Source organism: Pogonomyrmex barbatus, unplaced genomic scaffold (assembly GCF_055798465.1).
Source record: "Pogonomyrmex barbatus isolate J1 unplaced genomic scaffold, ASM5579846v1 scaffold4, whole genome shotgun sequence".
Taxonomy (NCBI): Eukaryota; Metazoa; Arthropoda; class Insecta; order Hymenoptera; family Formicidae; genus Pogonomyrmex; species Pogonomyrmex barbatus.
In genome coordinates this window covers 224,673-246,276 of record NW_028297138.1, presented here as the reverse complement: position 1 = coordinate 246,276, position 21,604 = coordinate 224,673, and the positions used below count along the sequence as shown (strand labels likewise).

The following is a 21,604-nucleotide window of genomic DNA, read 5'->3' as shown; positions in this document are numbered from 1 at the left end:
TGAAATGGAATGCTGGGACGCGAAATTCAAGTATCTCCTAGAAAATGTTAGTTTGTGGTACCAATCAAACATGATAATATCATTTTTGACATAAAGGGTGGTATCTAAGAAGTTAAGTTGTTTATCAATCTCTATAGTAAATTGCAGTTTCGAATGCACAGCATTAAAATTCATTAAAATGTTATTAACGTGCTCATCCGGTACTGTCATTATAATGTCATTGACATATCTAAAATAAAAGGGAATACAAAAATCGAACGTCTCAAGAGCACCGTTTTTCAAATCTTGCATCACGATTTCTGCTATAATAGATGAGAGCGGTGAGCCCATGGGTGTTCCGAAATTCTGTTTGTAAAATTGGCTGTCAAAAACAAAGAAGGTGGAATCAAGAACAAGCCTAACTGCATTCATAAACTCATCCTGTGGAATTTTAATTGTTCTAGAGATGTAATCCCATCTATTTGATAAACTTTCGATAGCCAAATTTGTTGATGAAAAGAGATATAATCGTCTAATGATATTAATCAGAATCTATTATTAATCTGAATGTTAGACAATTTTTTAATTAATTCAAAGCTATTTTGTATGTGACTATCATCATTTAGGATTGATTTGGAGATAATTTTGTTTAAGTATGTCGCTAAATTATAAAACTGATGACACTCTTAAAGAATGACTATCCTCTGAATTTCATCTTTGAAACGATTAACAAAAGAATTAGATTTTTAATCTACAATCATACGAATAAATCTAATGCTGAAGATATCTCATGCATTGAATAGAAAAGATCTTCATAGTTCACTCTTCCTTAAGTTAAAAATGTCACCGAAAAATTTAAGAACATCCTAATAGAATAAAAAACGAATAAAAAATTAGCCTTCTTTAACTTTAATAAACTAAATAAATTAATTAGAGTACACAAAGATCCCGTCCCACTGTTAGATAAAAAAAATGTTGTCTACAAAATAAATTGCATACAATGTAATGCATCATATGTTGGACAAACGGACAGACAATTAAAAACTAGGGTTAGTGAACACCGGAGACACATTAGATGGAACACGTCTACACATTCTGTTATTACTGATCACAGGATAAGTCAAAAGCATGATTTCGATTGGGAAAATGTGAAAGTTTTGGATACAGAAAAAAATTTTAAATAAAAGACTAATTTCAGAGATGGTGCACATTAAACAATAAACTAACGGCATAAATTTGCAAACAGACACAGAGTTCCTTAGTCTCGCATATTTTCCTGTGCTTAATAATATAAAAACATAATCTGTATCTCTTTTCATAACAAACTCGACTTTCAGTTCTTTGTTATTTAATTTTATTACCAATCAGTCATTGCATGAGTCTCTCTCGGTTTACTCCAGGGTATCGCCCCACTTTTTTAAAAAAATTTTTATTTGGAAAGATGTTTACGGATTAATTACTTTTTATTATTTATTATATTATTATATATTTATTGATTGTTATAATTTTGACCACGAGAGACACTTTGTTATTAACCATGCATTATAATGGCCACTAATCATTTGCTTGTCTGTTATTTAAAAGTTATCCAGTTCTGAACGATATCTTTGGGGTGAATGTTTTCAGCAGTTTTTTTTCTCTTTTTTGACTGTTTTTTCTATGAAACTATATTTTAACTTTTAACTTCACTGGCAATTTTCCTTTTATAAACATTTTCACATAGCGTCTCCAATATCAGTTTTGGAACTGTTGTAACAAGGTCTCTCGAGATATCGTCCTTCCTCTATGGCGGTTACATTCTTTAAGATTATATTTATCATGTACGCTCCAACCATGTAACATCGATTACGGTAATTATATGTACGGTACCTACTGAAGATGACCCGAAGAAGGGTCGAAACGTTTGGAAACGACTTCTGATTAAAGACGTACAAAAATTATTTTGCACTCTTCATTTTCTGTGCTCGACTCCTATAGCCCTTATTATCTTATCTTATTTTTAAAATTGAGGAGTCTATACATTTTAAACTTTTTTCATAATAGTTTTAATTCTTTAAAATAAATCATGTTATGAAATTACCATATCTAACTCAATTCTAGTTGTGAAACTAAAAAGTAAAATCTAAGTAGTAATATCTTTGTGATTTTTGTATTCATTGAAGAATCTTGCTATTCTAATCCAAATAGTATTAGCTTTAATTAAAAAACAAAAAGATTTGTTTCCACATTGCTAACTCGACTCAAATGATATTTGTATAAAAGATTTGATATCATTAACTGGCGGCAAATTATAATTCTACTAAAAAAATTGCATTATTGTATTAAACTCAAGTGAAATGTATTAAAAATAAAATTTAACTGGCAATATCTTATTTTAAGAAAACAGAACCTAAGTGGTACGTATTTTTGTATCTTCATTGAAGAATCTTTTTACTTTAACTCACGTGGTAGTCTTAATTCTTTAAAAAAAATTTGAATTTTGAATGAAAAATTTTCCTATTTTGACCAAAATAATACTAGCCTTAATTCTTTAAACAAAAAAATTTTGTTTCCATATTGCCAACTCAAATAATCATGTATAAAATAATAATATCAAATAATAATGTATAAAATTTGTATAAAAGATTTGATATATAATTGGCGCCAAGTTATAATCCTATAAATGTTCACCTTAGTCAAATTATGTATTTCAATTGTATAAAAGTTTGATGTATCACTATTTTAAAAAATAAAATCCAAGTAGTAATATCTTTAATTTAAAAACGAATTATATGTATATCTTTCTATCCATTCAAGACTTTTTTTTCTAATCCAAGTGGTAGTATTTATTTATCTTTAAAGTATTATTATATCACAAAATTGCTTTATTCAACCTACGTTTTTAGTTATTATAAAGAATTAAAAAGTAATAGTAAATGAACAAAGTAAATGATAAAATTTTATTTAAATAAAAAAATTTTTATGTAAAAACACTTGGCGCTGCTTAGATTAAATGAGGAAAATAATGAAAAGCTAATGATGAAATTATTTGAATGTTATAAATAAAGGCATTTATTGTTTAATATGATAATTACAATTTTATATATACGAGAGTAGTCTGAAAAGTTTTGAGCCTAACATAGAAACAAGTATTTTTTCGATCAAATATAGTTTTATTTTTCAACATAATCTCCTTTCAAGTCGATATACTTTTCTCATCGATACTCTAACCTCTTTAACCCCTCCAAATAGTAATTGGCTTCTTACTCCGCAAAATAGGCGTTTACGTATGCGATGACCTCCTCGTTCAATGAAAATCTCTGTCCTCCAAGCGAAACTTTAAGCTTAGGAAACAGGAAAAAGTCGCTGGGGGCCAGATCTGATGAATACGGTGGGTGGTCAACCAATTCGAAGTGCAATTCGTGAATTTTGGCCATGGGGATCGCCGAAGTGTGAGCAGGTGCGTTGTCTTGATGGAACAATACTTTCTTCTTCTTCAAATGCGGCCATTTTTTTGCAATTTCTGCCTTCAGCTTATCAAGTAATGATGCGTAATACGTTCCCGTTATTGTTTTACCTTTTTCAAGATAGTCGATACACACAATTCCGTGACTATCCCAAAAAACAGTCGCCATTACCTTCCCAGCTGATGGAACGGTCTTCACCTTTTTCGGAGCAGGTTCACTCTTTGCAATCCACTGTTTTGATTGTTCTTTTGTCTCTGGAGTATAGTGGTGTATCCAAGTTTCATCTACAGTTATGAATCGACGCAAAAAATCTGACTCGTTTCGCTTGAATCGCTCCATCAGGGCCTTGGAAATGTTCATTCGAATTCGTTTTTGGTCCAAAGTGGGCAAGCGCGGCACCCAACGCGCGGATAACTTGCGCATATCCAATTCAGTCAATATATGACAAACACGTTCTTTCGATATGCCCATAGCCTCTGCTATCTCTCTAATCTTGATTCGACGGTCGTCCAGTACCATTTGGTGAACATTTTCGATGTTATCAGCGGTGGTCGCAGTTTTTGGCCGTCCCGAACGCTCATCATCAGCCAAGCTGGTACGACCACGTTTAAATTCAGCTGCCATTCTTTTTACGGTGGCAAATGATAGGGTAGAGTCCCCGTAAACAGTGTCCAACTCGATTTTAATTTGCACAGGCGTATTGCCTTTCAAATGTAAGAATTTAATCACGACACGATAATCATAGCATGATATTCAATTTTTTCCATTTTTACAAAAACACTGACATCGGCTGACACAAACGACTGTCAAACAACAACTGAGCGTCCAAAATAACTGAAATTTTCACAAAAGTCTTTCAAAGCATATGCACTATTGTAGTACTAGAATGGTTTTGACGAATAATGTCATCTTCATGTTAAGGCTCAAAACTTTTCAGGCTACCCTCGTATATATGCGAATAAGTGAATATATATATATGTTAGTACACACACCACACACACACACCCCACACACACACACACACACACACACACACACACACACACACACACACACACACACACACACACACACACACACACACACACACACACACACACACACACGCATGCACGCACGCACGCACGCACGCACGCACGCACGCACGCACGCACGCACGAAGGTTCGCCCCTTTGGATCAAAATGAAAGCCTCTAAACAGATTTTTGGCAACTAGCATGGAAAGACCATTTTTTACGGTGAAATGATAAAAATGTTAAATAAAACTTAAATAAAATATTAAATAAAACAATAATGAAGACAAGTGCTATAATCTTGATCTTGACATATGTTATCAAGATCATAATCCTGAATAATTCTACAGAGATTTTACTATATACCCTATATACCCTATATACTCTCACCCCAAAAAAACCTGCCCCAAAAAATCCATTATTTTAGCTTGTACTAAACATATAAATTCGAGTTGAACTTTGCATAGAATACTGTACACTCATGTAGAACATTGCCAACTCAAATGATTGTAATAATATAAAATTTGTATAAAAGATAAAATAAAATTTTATTTAAATATATATATATATATATATATATATATATAAAAGTGTATATATATATATATATATATATATATTCACTTATTCGTATTCTTTTTAAAGATCTGAGCAGCGCCATGTGTTCTTACATAAAAATTTTTTTTATATAGGGAGGGACGAAACCTCCGTTCATATCTATTATATCTACACATGTATTAACAAATTAGTACGTTCGTTAATATTAATATAAACCGTTACTTGTTTCGAAATTTTTTGTTAATAACTTTTTAATAAATAATAAAAGACAACTAAAATCTCTTTAGGATTATTCAGGATCATGATCTTGATAACATATGTCAAGATCAAGATTATAGCACTTGTCTTCATTATTGTTTTATTTAATATTTTATTTAAGTTTTATTTAACATTTTTATCATTTCACCGTAAAAAATGGTCTTTCCGTGCTAGTCGCTAAAAATCCGTTTAGGAGTTTTCGTTTTGATCCAAAAGGAAAGTTTTCGTAAAGTTTCATTGAAATCGGAGGTATATCAATTTCGGAACTTTATCTATAAACCTGAAATAAGGAAAAACTCAGAAAAGAAAACTTTTTTAATTAATGTGTTTAACATAAAATATTTTATAAATATTGTATTCTCAACAAAATTACTATTTTCTATAGAGAAACTACAAGAATAAATGGCCAAATCAAAAAATCTACGTTAAGCAACATACTGTAACCTATACCGCTGCAACTGATAATTTACTTTTATGTACATAATACTCTTGTATGAACATTTAAGCGTGATTTGTAAAGAGTGCATCTAGGAACAACTTAGAAAGAAAATGTTCGGTTATTGGTTCTCTAAGAGAAAGTAGGAAAGATATTCAATATCATTTAATGAACAGGCGCGGCAATATACACTTATTTATGTAAGCAAATGTCTTCATTTTTCATGTGGTTCTTATTGCACAGATAATAATATTTTATTATTTTTTAATTACAAAATTAATCTACAAAATCTTGACATATATTTTTCTTTGGATTAAGGCTAACATAACATATATTTTTTAATATGGCTTCGATATTTTTATTGATGTTTGCATAAATATAACGTCTGTTCATTACAACAAACTGAACAGCAAGAAAGATAGTATTAGCATAAGCTGTACTATAATGTTTCGCTCAAAAAACATATAGGAGTATTACATATTATGACTCTATTTTATTCGACTTCTACTATTTTATTCGAATATGTTAACAAAAAAATTGCTAGGGCATATTGTTAATACGTATTGAATGAAATTACCATTGTTATTGTTGTGTTTCAAATAAAAATAATTTTTGTGGATTTTAGTTTGTAAAAGAATATTAAAATAATGAAAAATAGATTTATCCTAAATACTTTGATGAAAAAAAAAACAGTAAATGATAAAAATAACAATGCAAGAAATGTATTAAAACCGAATGATAAATAAGATTTTTCCTTAATTCTGGATCATATTATTTATCTCTCTTTTTTTGACTATCTTATTTCCAGTTCTTTATTAAAACAATTTAGAACAAATTAATTTTATACAGTGGTTAAGTTTATGGTTAAGGTAATAATAATGTTTTAATTTTTCGAGATAACATTAAAGAAATTTTGAAGAAATTTTGAAGAAATTAAAAAAAATGATGATTTAATTCAATATATTTAAATTCTTAAAATAATAGTAAGTTTATGAAAATCAAAATGACTAAAGTGTCAAAATATTTTAGAATACTAAGGATAATTAACCTAACAATATATTTCGAAATATATCATTTCGACTAAACATCGGCTGAAGAACTGCTGGGAAAAGAACGCTATTCATATTTAATTTTATTGCTTTATATTTAGTTATACTTATAAATTGTAAGATTGTTAAAGCAATTATTAAGTTCGAGTTGTTTTGAAGAAACTTCCACTACTGAGCGATTCAAATAAATACAAACATGACTGACCCAGAATTTTACAGAATCACAATAATAACGCTGAAAATGCCGATCGTCGACCTCTTCCAAGAACAACAAGGTTTCATTTGAGATTGATTATCTCCGAAATATACCGAATCAAATCAAATTTCGATCGATTCTGTTTCTATCAAAACTAGAAGTTTGATTACGAATTAGCATACCGATCTAATTGATGTAGTTGTTTCTGAATATCTAACTTCAATCTCATAGACTCAATAAAAAAGAGAATAAAGCGTTCTTTATTTTCTCTATTCTCAGACGTTCGACATTGCTCCTTTCCGGTGCCTTTTATGACAAATGCACGACACGTTCTAATATTGCTTTATACTATTTGTATCTATAAGACATATAATATGAAATATACGTGTAACTATTTATTCTAAATAGCATTGCGTTCGCGATCATTAAGCATTCATCATTTCAATATTTGTATAATATGATAAAACGATAAAATTATTTTCCAATTTTAGGGAAACTTAATGTATTGTAATTAGTTAGAATCAGCCATTGCATTCCAATACTAACCCATTGTCAATATTAATGTTACACGTCTTAAAACGGTTTTGTCGATTTGCACACGCGCATTTATACAGCAATATACATAACAATATATGTGCTTCTCTTATGTGATATTTGTAATATTAATAACAATCGTAAATTGATCGACGCTTATAATAGAAATTTTTGTGAAATATTCTTTAATAAATTACCTCTCATTATTCTAACATTTCGTTTGTGTTTCTGGTCCCTTTCCTGAATCATGTAATCCTAGCAGGGTAATCTAAGTTTTAAAGAAGACAGATCGATTTAAAAATAAAATTTATCTGAAAAAATTTATTTTGGCTGGTAGTAGTTCTTAAGTTAGAGATGAAGTCCAGACAAAATCATTAAATATTTCTCTTTAAACTTTGTCGATTTGTACAAAATATCAAAGGTATAGATAGAATATCAAAAGTATAGATAATCTTTTGCGACTTACTTTTTTTATTATACATTAGATCTAGATAATGTTTTGAAATTCAGCGATCCAATTATGTTTTTCATTAAAAAATGAAAAACGCCAATAAGTTACGAAAATTTAACATAAGAACTCGCCAATAAACTATAAATTATCTAAGAAATCTTCTAAGCGGTGAAATACACAGAGAAAAATTCATAAAAAGGAAAAGTAATTGTCATACAAATTGTCTAAGAAAGTTATTCAATGAGAGAATCTGGAGCATAATGAACTCGCGGAGTATAATGGGATATAACTGATAACTTTTTACTGGAGGTGCTATCATGTAATGAAATATTATGCAATAATTATTATGAGATGTATTTTACTGTATTCTGTTATCAATTGTTATATTATTTTTACCTGAAAATTTTTTATCACCGTACATTTTTGTTATTTAATGATCTTTTCTTGTCACTTTAATAAAGTATCAATGCAAATATATTTGTAGAATGTCGAGTTTGTCTTGATTGCGGCCTTTGCAGGCTTGCGCTCTCCACGCGGGCTGTCCGGTCTTGACTCGCGGTAGCGGTGTAGTCGAGAGAGAAAGAGATTTTTTGAATTTTGCTTGATAAAAATTGACACCACTCAATTCCATAGCAAAAGGTCTTTATTGGTTTATTAAATGATGTCCGTGGAAGTGTATACAGATCTTAGATTCGACACAAGTCATGTACACAGCTGAGAGCGAACAACGCAGAATAATCGAGACGAGCGTGAAAAGAAATTAGCAAGGGATGCCGGGCGCATGAAGAAGCGCGAGCGAATGCAAGGGGGCGCCGAAACTGGCGGGCGAGTCGCGGAAACCGCGTTATAGAAATGACAAATAGTGCGGTTTTTATACAAAATAAAAGCAATGTTTCTAACAACGCCGCCCCCCTTGAAAGGGTTGCCCTTCAATAAAAATCTTGATAGAATTAACAAATGAACTAGAATTTACAGCTAATTATTAGTATTACAGAAACAATGAGTCAAATAAGAAAAAACAAACCAAAAACAAAATCAATCGCAAACAAACAAAAAAAATCGCATTAATCATCGAAAAACATTGGTTATAAATTAATACAAGTGACTTAATATCTAATGACCACATGTTGTTATTTATAACGCAAACATGAAACGGAAAATCATGGCGCAAGAGTCATATCGGTAATATAGTTAACTCAGAGAGCGATCTAACATAAGAATTCTTGGAGGTTTTTATGGTGGCAATGCGTGCCACTTCATCAGAGACTGAATGAACTTGATCCACTCGATCTACCAATCATGCAGAGGAGGCAAGCCTTGTTGCTTTATCATTACTAGTTGTTCGGTTTTTAATTGCTGATCTTTAGAAAGGTTTCATTTGTGTCTTTTCTGTAACGAATGCAGATATTCTGAACTCCACCTGCGCCAAAAATGCTTTCGCATTTGCTCGACCACCTATCATCGAAGTAGGATACTTGTTAATATTAACAAGATCATGTTGAGGAAAGCTATTCAGAGGAGAGCCAACCAGAAAATGTCCTGGACTTAAATAAGACATGACGTTAGGAACTTAATGATATTTGAGGACGTGAATTCAAAATGGCTTAGATTTTGCAAAGAACGATTTGTAATTCTTCAAATGAACTCCGCCAACAATACGTGTTAAATGAAATTTTGCGGACTTGATAACGGTCTCCCAAAGTCTGCCAAAATGTGGAGCATTGGGAGGAATAAAATTGGCGTCAACTGGTCATTTCAGTGATACGCTGAATTTCTCCAACGCGATTTGCCACGAATATAGATTATTTGCGTGATGATGAAGTTATCCAGTTCAAGGTTATGGTTAAGTCTGACCATAAGAAGATTTTCATGTTTTTCAGATCGAACGATGAGCGAATTTTATGAAGAAAGCAGGATAATAGTAAGGCAGCAGATAGCTTGAGTCGCGGCAACGACAGCATTTTAACTAGAGCTACACGAGATTTCGAGCAGACTGATAATGATCACATCCAATTACGGAGCAGACATAAATACATGCGCCATAAGCGCATTGATTGGCATCGTAGAAGCCATGCATTTGTAGCAACTGTGAATCTAGATGATTGTTGATACGAAGAATTTGCAACCGACTTAAATGCGAAAACTCCGATGAATTGCGACCACCTTGTGTATGTCGACTGAGAAAGAGACTCATCCCAATCTATGCCCAACTGTCACAATTCCTGCAATTCCAATATGATTTTCGCGATAACGATTGTTGGGTCGAGTAGACTCAAAGGGTCGAATAGTCTCGAAATTCAGATAGAATAGAGCGTTTGGTTGTAATATCGGAGGAACTGTCGAACTTGCATGAAAAACAAAACATGTCGCTATTTTGATCCCATAGAATCAGAGCTGCCAGATTCGGGAAGTTTACAGCATGCCACACAGCCTGTGTATGTATGCTCGCGCCAGTTGCGCGCCGAGTTGCGCTACTTTGATTAGCGTCGGCCAGTGGAAGAGGACAGCTGTACTGCTGACTCTTTTTCTGCCTGTCTCTTTCTGTTTGCTTTCTGTCTTTTTTTCTTATTCAGACAGGGAATAATTTTTGTACCCGGTGGAGGCATCCTCCGCGTACTCAGTCGTCGTTGGTCGTCGTTGCGGGTGGTAATACACAAATCTAGCGGCAACCATCAATTTCGCCATTTTAATCCAGTATTGCGGAAGCTAAACTCGAAACGACAGTAAAGAAGAAATTCGCGCAATTGCGCGCGCAGTTCGCGCTGTCCATAGCTCGCCTGCGCTCTCGCCCTTCCAACGGATGAACGCAGGAACCAGAAATGTTCCGAATTGACCCAGTTAAATCTTGTGATCGGCGGCCTCAGAGTGTCACGTCACAAAGTATAAATTAAGATTTAAAAAATTGTACTTTGTGAGGCATTTTACATCTTATTCTGGTATATTTTAACATAAAATATCAATTATTTCGTTAATTATTTATTTTTCAATAATATTTTAATAATTTTATGTATAGATAATTCAATAGCATAAGAAAAATTATATTTAATATTTTAATATTTTTAAATAATTAATATTTTATGTTAAAATATAAGATGCCTCGCAAACTTTAACTTTTCTTTAATCTTATTTTATACTATTACATCAGAATAATTAGAGAAATCGTATCATGTCATCAACAAAAATTACATGATCTTATTCGAAGAAATAATGGTAACTTTTACATCATTTCGCACTTTTACACATTTAATATGAATTTTTTAAAACCTATTTAATATGAATTTTTTAAAATTAAATTATATTCTGCTCGAACCACACAATCTGAGAAAAACTCTCTAGTCTTGACTTGTTATTTAATTTTCCAAATATTTAGATCATTTGATTAAAAATAGAACACTGTATATGTATTGAAAAAATATCTGATTTACTAATATTATATATTTCTTCTAAAGGTATGTGTATATGTGTAAGAACATGCGTGCGTATGTGCATGCGTGCGCGTTTGTGTATGCGCGTTTGTGTATGCGCGTTTGTGTATGCGTGTTTGTGAGTGCGTGTGTGCGTGCGTGCGTGCGTGCGTGCATGCGTGCGTGCGTGTAGGCGAGCGTGCGTGCGAGTGTGAGTGTTTGTGCATGCGTGCATGCAGGCGTGCATGCGTGCGTGTTTGTGTATACGTATGTGCGTACATATTTGTGCGTGCGTGCGAGCGTGCCTGCGTGTATGTTTGTGAGTGCATGCGTGTTGTGTGTGTGTGCGTGTGTGCGTCCGTGCGTGCGTGCGTATTTGTGCGTGTGTGCGTGCGTGCAGGCGGGCGTGCATGAGCGTGCGTGCTGCGCGCACGCACGCGCGCGCGCGCGTGTGTGTGTGTGTGTGTGTGTGTGTGTGTGTGTAAGCATAGAGACAGGCGTAGCACGTAGAATCGCCCACGCTTTAATTATCACTTGAGAAAGAAAAAAGGAAGCAAAGAGACAGGCAGAGAAAGAGTCAGCAGTACAGCTGTCTTCTTCCACTGTCCGACGCTAGTCAAAGTTGCGCGACTCGGCGCGAGCACACATACACAGGCTGCTTGCTTGTGTGGCATGTTGTAAACTTCTGGCAGCTCTGCATACAATATCTAAAATGCGAAAGTCTACTTTCTTATCAACTGGCACGAGTTGTTCGGACTGATCACTCAAGCCTTGCAACATTTCAGGACAATTGGCCCCTCCCCCCATTTACTGAGTTCAAACAAACCTTGTCGGAGCAACTGCACGATTTGATCGGGAACGATCCTTGCTTCTGAAATTGAATCGACTCCTGTAAGAAGATTGTCCACATAGAAGTCACGCTTGACGTATAAACATCCTATGAGAAATTGATCCGAATATTGCCAAATGTTTAAGACACTTTGTGGCGAGATATGAAGCTGGAAATGTACTGTATGTAACAGTAATTGCTAATTCGTAGGCCTGCACCTCCGAATCGATGTTGCTGCGCCAATAAATTCTTTGTAATTGCGTGTGTGAAGGATGCAAGTATCTACTGTCTATACATCTTTATTATGCTACTAAAACATATTGAAAGTTACGGAAACGTCTGAGAATAGACATGAGGTTTTCTTGTATAACTGGACCATCAAGGAATCATTGAGAGATAAGTCACTACTAGATTTGCATGAACCGTCGAGTACGACGCGGAGTTTAGTGCCCTTAGTTGTATCCTTGAACACGTAATGGTGAGGCAAATAATAGACTCTGGACTCATTGGGTTATTCGAGTATTAGCTTCATATATCCTAGTTTTATGTACTCGTTCATAAAATCGGAATATTGTTTCCTTAAATGCGAATTGAATTTGACGCGTTTTTCCAGATGATGCAAGCGACTGAGCGCGGTCTCTCTAGAGTTACCAAGATTGTTAATTGTACATTCTTTAATAACTTAACAATGTATCTACCCTGAGAATCTCGAGATACAGTTTTCAAAAAGTGCTTCTCGCACAAATCCTCTTCTAAGGGGTAACTATCGGTACTAGCGGGAAGTTCGTTAACATGCCAAAATTTAGTAAGCAAGTCATGTAACTCAATTATTTATGAGGCAATGAAAAGACTGCACCTTTTGGGGTAGTGCAAAATTTCTTAAATGACTGGCAAGGATCAAACCAAACTTCAATTTTATAAGGTCGGATGCTTGAAAGATGATTTGACTTGACTTATGCATATGAGGTTCCGAGACAACTCAGTCCCGATTAAAATATCTATCTTGGACGAAACGTTAAAGGATCAGCCAATTCAATATTGCGCGATAGTTCGAAAATGAATCGCTTCGTAATTGGGAAGATTGTCAGTTATGTGATCCATTACAATACAATCAATAACAGTCGAGAACGAATTTAATCGTGAGCGCAAGGTCAACTATATTGTTTCCGTAGAATGCGTGAATGAGACATTTATGTCGGAAATTGATACATCTATTGAACGCTAGGTTGAACCTAGATTGTTTAAAAACTCCCGAGAAATAAAATTAACTTGTGATCCATGTCCAGTCAAAAAGGACGCGACAATATTCGAGAGTGCCGTTCTCGGATTGAGCAAGAGCAGTGGCGGTAGAAAGAATCACCGACTTACTACCGTAAACATTTGAAGCATGAGCGACTATAATGTTCGAAGGACCCGCAGAACTTGATCCAGAAATAGTTGATACACTCCTTTCAAGAGCATTACAGTTCCCTTTCTCGGAAGGCGTAGCTTGAATGTGCAGCAAAGTATTGTGCTTTAAAGAACTGTAGTCTCTAAAAATGCTTAAGTTTAGTGCGTTTCCTTGCACGCTAGAATTAATAAATGTTAAGAGTCATGTGAGAGAGAGAGAGAGAGAGAGAGAGAGAGAGAGAGAGAGAGAGAGTGGAAGCGGCTGCGTGTTGCCTAATGTGTGCGCGTAGCTAAGATCTAGTTGGCTGTGAGCTGGCGTTGTTAAATGACGGTTGGTGCGCCTTGCGTCGAGTGAAGCAACTTCGACCAGCGGCGTAGTAGGTCAGCGATGCAAAATTTTGAACAACCAAGACGAAGCAGCTAATTATGATATGAAAGCGATGGCATAAGCTTAGTCTAAGCAAAGAGGGAAGGAAAAGAAAAGGAAATATATGCAATAAATTGAGATGAAGGTTATGTGCACGCTCCAATAATTTTGACTAGACCGTTTGTGTTATTAACAATGCCATGTATTCTGTGTTCTATGTACAAGTGTGTCTATGTATGTGTAATTATATACGAGGATGTCCACACGTCTGAGTCCCGCGAGTATATTGTGTGGGCGCGCCGTAATCAGTAGTCTCGGCGCGAGCGGCGATTAGCTCTCGGAGCCGCTGTCATCTCCGTTCCTTGGCGCCCGCGCCGCTGCGTCTCGGATGCACAATGGAGAGTTTCGGCCGGACGTCGTCGGTTGGTTCTCCCTCGGTTTGCGAACTCGCGTCGATGTAAAATCGCCGAGTGTCCCTTCGAAGCGCCGCTCTGTAGATGTCACCGAATTCTATCTTGTTCAGTCACCAGAAGATTGGCTGGCTGAGGAATCGCTCCGGTTCTGATGTTGCCGGCCCAATGAGGAGTGAGAAAGTGCGCTCCGGTATCGGGCACTCGGGAACCGTGTGATCCCTCCGCCGAATCCTCCGGCCAAAAAGATGGTCGCTGCTCTCAGGTGATGATGCTGAGCCGAAAAGCTCCTCAAAGCGTCTCCTCGTGGGGCTGGATACTCGGCACTTCCGCCGGGCCGTGGCGATGCAGTCTCCAAGATCGAGTCCGGTGAATGATGAGGCCGATGAAGTCTGGTTGATGCCCTTCGGGACCGACTCCGGCGGTCGGATGTAATTATTGTTCAAGTCCGATGCCGTGGACCGCGCAGCGACTGCCATTGCGGCGGCAAGGAATTCGTCCGAACACGGGCGAATAGTGCGGCGCTTACGGCCGCGAGAGAACCTCCGGGGCAAAATGGTGGCGCCGCGGCGTTGACGGCCGCCGAGGATAGCGCGGCGTTTACTGCCGCGGGGAAACGCCCGGAAACGAGCGATTGATGCAGTGTTAACTGCTGCGGAGAGTCGCCCGGAAACGGACAGTTGGCGCAGTGTTGATTGTTGCGGTGAGTCGCCCGGAAACGGGCGGTTGGCGCAGTGTTGATTGTTGCAGAGAGTCGCCCAGAAACGGCCGGTTGGCACAGCGTTGATTGCTGCGGAGGGTCGCCCAGAAACGGGCGGTTGGCGCAGCATTAACTGCTGCGGAATCCCACGGCGTTGAAGCGGCGTGCTGCTGAGAGAGGATTCCTGGAACAGTGTTTACTGCTGGCTTAGTAGAAGCGCTTCTCCACTGAGTAGGCTCCGGCGACTGTGGCGAAGAACGGTTCTGAATGCCGCTCTTTATATAATATATCCGCAACGGAATAAGTTGAATGTGAGAAAATGCTCTCACGCTTCGCCGCCACGTGGCGGGCTCGCGAATCGTTATCATGACTGGGCCACGTGCTATCGCCGCTATGGCAGTAACCACCACAGAACAAACTCTACAGTTTCCTGACGGGCACTTGCTCGGTATTCGTAGCCGAACGTAAACAGTTCAAATAAATCTACCGTAATCACGCAGCATCTAACACGTGTGTGGATTAAAAAAAGATCTTATACAGTATAAATGGAAGCGTTCCGTTTGCGATTGATCACAGCCACTCATAACGGCCGGTACCTAGAGATTTTCCTCTGTTTAAACACTATGAGTAGCTAGTGGTCAATTGCAACGTGATCAAACGAGTCTCACCCAGTATAAATAAATAGAAAATTATTACCTTAAGATTATTGTTGCTACAATTCTTTCAAACTTATTAATTATTAATATTCAGTTATGTATTATTATTATTATTTGTTATTAGTTTTAGTCTGCTAGAGCGGATAAATAGCTGGATTATAGCCTGTATAGAAGTCTAAGATGACTGCTTATTCTTTACTAAAGCAATGGAATGAAAGTTCGTTGGCGAAGAGATTTCGCAAGGAGTCAATCAGCTTGCACGAATCCTAGTAAATCTGTCTTTCGACTAATCGGATTTAAGTCGTGCACTGATTTACACAAACTGCTTTGATAGAGCAAAATATTGGTCAATTCGAGAGGTTATTATAATTCAAATTGCATCAATAATTAATAATTAAAGTCGAGCGATTATACTAATCCGGAAAATAAATCGTTATTGCGAATAAGTCTTATGATCCATTTGCAATTCTATCAAACGTTTCGAAATATTGTTCGAGGATGATTTCAAAGGCACTCTTGAGTTGCGTAATGTATTTTAAATAGATTTTAAATTCAAAAATTAATATCGAAAAATTAAATCGGAATCTACTAATCACAATGCACGAAATATTTGCAATTCGTAAAATAAAAAAGTGAAGCTAGATTTCAATCGGAATACAAAATTCGCGAAATAATTTAGAAATTTAATACTAATATGTCAAATAATTTCAATTTTCAATTATTAATTATGAAAATAATTCTAAGTGTCAATTCACAAGTTCAAAAATTGATTCTGAGTATCGATGTGTGATTTCACGAAGTATTCTAAATTCATTCACTAAACTTTGACTGTTCTATTAGAACAAAATAATCTCAAGAATTAATTTCAATTATTCAATAATATGCAAAATGTTATAAATGTTAATAATCAACAACGTAAAATAGTTTAAGTTCTCAAACCATTTTTGTATAAAATATTCTAAATATCTATTATATATATGCTAAATATTCTAAGTATCAATCATAAAATCACAAAATATTATAAAGTATCAATCACAAAATCATAAAATAATTCTAAGTATCAATCAAAATCACGAAAATATTCTAAATATTAATGGTCATCCACGTAGTATAAATTAAGTTCTAAGGCCGTTATATAGAAATATTTTAAATTCAATCATAAATTCACGAAATATTTCTAAGTGTTAATCCAAATCACGAAAATATTCTAAGTACTGAGACCCAAAAATAATTTTGAGACTAAGTCCTAACTCACAAAATATTTCAGACTACGTTCTTTTACCAAAAATTATTTTGGAAACTAAGTTTTTTTTTCATGAAATTGACTGTTGCGGAGACGCGCACTCTTCATTCACTAAACTTCGACTCTAATATTATGAAACAAAATGATCTCAGGAATTAATTTCAACTATTTAGTAATATACGAAATATTGTAAGTGGATTTGTTGTGTATTTTTGAGGCACGTGGAAGAAAATGAACAGTGATTACGTTGAACAAAACTAATCCAGTGATTTATTAGCTCTAACTAACTTATACATTCCGAACAATCAGGAGCCGCGAAGGTACTCGGTCCAAAGTCGCTGGCAGACAGACCCGCCGAAAATACGACACCACACACTCATTCCAGATGGCGCCAATCAAAGCGCCCGCGTAATTTAAACCTAACCCAACAGTATTGTTCTATTAAAATATATTGATTGCTCAAGCCGTGAAATATTATAGAAATATTATAAATACATATAAATATTACAAAGCCGTAAAATATTCTAAGTGTCAAGCCAAATTTTCAATATTGAAAATTTTCTAAGTTCTCACAAACCGAATCACGAAAATATTCTAAGTATGGAGACGCAAAAATATTTCAGAGACTAATTCAAATATAATAAACAGATTCAGAGACTAAGTTCTAACACGAAAAATATTCTGGAGACTATTTTTATAAAAAAAAATTAAATTCTTTTTGTCGTGGAATCGACTGACGCGGAGACGCGCACTCTTCACTCAATACATATTCTCTCGAGTGCTCTCGGACGACTCTTATATATCCTCCTAAATCAAAGATTGCATCAACATCGAATGTTCTAGAACTCGTCAATCAAATTGATTTACGATGACAGCTAACATGCTCGCTCGACAAAATTCTTGAAAGTGGCGCGCTTGATTGACACCAAAGAATGCCGCCTCTTGAAAGGAATTCATGTATAATCCACGCAAAGCAGTTCACGTAAAATTTGGTATTCGCATAGTCTGTGCGTTTATACAGATTATGCAGAGCAATATGATATACATATAGCATCTATATATGTATATATCATGCATCTATATATGTAACACACACACACACACACACACACACACACACACACACACACACACACACACACACACACACACATATGTATACACACACACGTGCGTGCATGCGTGCGTGCGTGCATATTTGTGCGTGCGTGCGTGCGTGCGATGTGTGTGTGTGTGTGTGTGTGTGTGTGTGTGTGTGTCAATACGAGCATCCTAACTAAATTATATATAATAATATGTATAATTATATGTAATATAAATTTTAACATAAATGTATTTTACCTCAGATTATATGTAATTATACCTAACAATTCCAGCATATAAGCACGTGTATATGTATAAATCATAATTTATAACCTTGCTCTAGAATTCGTAAAGTAAGATTTGCATGCGTGTATCATATTCTCACGCTCTTATGTTGATTCGTTGGCAAAATATATTTATTATAAACTTTTAATGCATTAAGACGCAAATATAAGGCGTCTTATAAGAAGAGGTAGGTTATATGTGGAAACACATGTGGAATAAGGGATTATTTATTAATAATATTATTTATTAATAACATAAAGATGTTATTATTTGATGTTTATTATGTAAGAGGAATTTCCTTAATTATTTATTTTGTTTTTAACTTTTGCGAAATTGTCATATTGAATTAAATGAAAGGGTAGATTGATTATTAGTGATATTTATTAAATTATGTTACAATTGTTTACTCATACACCCGATCGTTATCAATTCTAGGGGTCTGCAATTTGTTTTGCAATAATACACTCGACTGGCGGAGAGTTAATCATAATAAACAGTTGTAATTATCTCAGGAACGGCACGTTATATAGCTCTATGATTCGAAACAAGAAAAAAGTCATTAATGAAAGTTGCAAATCAAGAATTATTTATTATCTTATTCTTTCAAGGTTGTTTACCATTATTCCTTATTCCTTGTGCTGCATGCTATAATCTATATTAGTAGTGTTCCTTATATTCGCTTAGCTTTTACTGATCATGAATATAAGTTAGGGTTACTAGAAAAGACAGAGTCGGTATTCAAGATTAATTAGGATTGTAATATACATGCGTATATATGTAAATTCTTTAAAATAGCGATAATTGAATAGAGATATAGATATTGTTACGTCCGGGGGACTTCACGAATTCTTCTCTTTCGGGAAGGAAAAATTTAACGGCTGCTAATCCATAAACGGAGCACTTCGAACGATCAAACAAAAATCAACCCGATCAATCAAAAAAAAAACTCTAAATAAACAAACTTTCTCTCGAGATATGTCTCACTATCAAAAAAAACACTTGGTAAACCAGCTTGTCGGCGCCGACAGGTTTATGACTCACCAATAAAAATTAATATTTACAAAAGCAAATCCCTAACGGATAGGAAACGCGTTGGATCGTTCGGGGATGACACTCCCCACATTGGTGAGAAAACACAAAAAGCACCAGTCAAGAAGAACTGATTAGTGGCCGTTGGCTGGCACACCATTGAGCGATTGAGAGTGTGAACTAGCGGGAGAATTTTTATTAATAATTCTATCTGTCTATATTAAAACTAATTCTATCATTCGCTGGGAAATCTGGAAATGTAAACACAACCACAATTCACAGAACACCGCTCCCCTCCTTCCTCTATATTCACAATTTTCCTAAACTATCATTTGACAAGCCAACACGGAAATCCATCACGCCCTCAGATATTCCCACCCCTCCGGAACCCTTTAAAAACCGCGACTTGGAGCGGATCGCTCTCTTCTTCCTGCTTCATCGCTACATTCGTGGTCGGCACCATCCGAAATTATTATAGTTAGAATCTGTGCGCGACATTATTATTTTCGAGCGATTCAACGACCCAGCCTGGCCATTCCATTCCTCGACCATCACCAGCGGCCGCTACAACAAAAGTAAGTCCAAGTTTATCATTTTTTCCCCGCAGTAACTGGCAGTTTGGTTCGCGACCTCTTATTTACTTATTTATCTCGTTAAAACACTCCAACATTCCAAATTGGCAAGCCGCCGATTAACTCGGTGAAGCTGCCTTCTCCGACTTCTTCACACTCCGACTTGGCAAGCCGCCGATTAACTCGGTGAAGCTGCCTTCCCCGATTCCACAATATTCCAACCGGGCAAGCCGCCGATTGATTCGGTGAAGCTGCCTTACCTCGATTCCTCAATTTCTCTCTTATCTGACTCTCATTTATATAGTGAACCAAACAAATGTCATTCGGAACGGACGAACGAAACGGGCATTGCGACACCGTCGAGAGAAAGCGAATAAGCGGATTCGTCGCGAAACCTGCCACGCCGAAGAACTCGCGGAGCGATTAATAGAAGTAGAGCCGGGACTAGCCAACATCTCGCTGCATCAGTACGCCTCCGCCCTCCGCTCCGCGGCCGAATTCGAGAACCAATGTACTCCAGAAAACTTCGACGTGGAGAAGTTTTTTTACCTCGTCCGTCAATTTCCTCGCTCTCCCGCCCATCCACCTCCTGGCACCTTCTTCATCCCAAGAAAATTTAAACCCGACAAGCAATTTTGGGACCAAATCTCCAAACACGAAATAACCGATACCGTCCCTATGTATATTTCCCGTGATCCTCTTCCCTACCTCGTCCCAATCAAGGCTTTCCGCACCGCGCACCCTAATCCTCCTCCACACCTGCAACCCGATCCCATAGACATGCTCGCGATCACCAACTTTTTGCCCCAATTAGAACAATTGGGAATATAAGTCCAGATTTTCCTTGTCCGCGGTTATTTTTTATATTTTTTATGTATAAGACTTTTCTTTGTAACAAATACCTCAACTCTTTTTCAATGTACACGAACAGAAAATTGTAACTCGTTTTTATTATTTATTATTAAATTAGTTGATCAAAATTCGATCTTAAATTTTTTTTTCTCTCCTAAAACTTGACCCCGCGCCGTTTCCGGCTCTCTGAGGATCGCACTAGGTCCATCCCTGGTCAAAGAGATTCGGTTCTCTGACCTAAAACGGACCACCGATAGCGCGGGCGCAGGCAAGGGTAATAACGTCGCCGACGCTGACCCGATCCCCTTAACGCGCTTTCGACTCGCGGATCGGCATCGTTCCGACGTTCGACGTCGTTCCGCGAGAACAGGAGAGGTTCCGTGCGTCCACCCGAGTTCTCCTCCTCCTGACGAGAGATATTATCTTTCGTCCAGAACACGGACGTAACAATATGAATATACGAGTTTTACTATTAATTCCAAAATAAATTTCGGATTATTCCAGATTAATCTTGGATGTGGATATCTAACGATTATCTAATAAACTATCTTTTATAAGACATTTATGTGTCACTCAGCGAACTACCTTCATGCGACATCTACGAATCACATGATAACTTAATTTCAAGCTTAATTTAAAGCAAACAAATTCAAAATTAAATGGTAAAATAATTATTATTATCGATAAACACTCTAAATTAAAATTCCGTCAACTTTGTATGGTACAACAAAACTAGTAATATTTAATTATAAAATGATATCGTTAATTATTATATTATTATATTATATATTATTATTATTATTAGAGATTTAACATTTCGCTTAAAAGTGTCGATCGATGATTTATCGATAATCTACTGGGTTTAT

The 21,604-nt window shown here is 35.9% G+C and overlaps 1 protein-coding gene across 1 annotated transcript in view; it reads left to right on the top strand.

The window, feature by feature from the left end:
- Positions 1 to 11,089, top strand: part of pHCl-1 (pH-sensitive chloride channel 1) — a 1,184,550-nt gene extending 1,173,461 nt beyond the window's left edge. Inside the window, exon 13 of the mRNA XM_089080706.1 lies at positions 9,800 to 11,089. Within this exon, the coding sequence (XP_088936832.1) occupies positions 9,800 to 9,811 (12 nt within the window). The 3' untranslated portion in view covers positions 9,812 to 11,089. The remainder of the gene's footprint in view (positions 1 to 9,799) is intronic.
- The last annotated feature ends 10,515 nt before the right edge of the window (positions 11,090 to 21,604 follow it).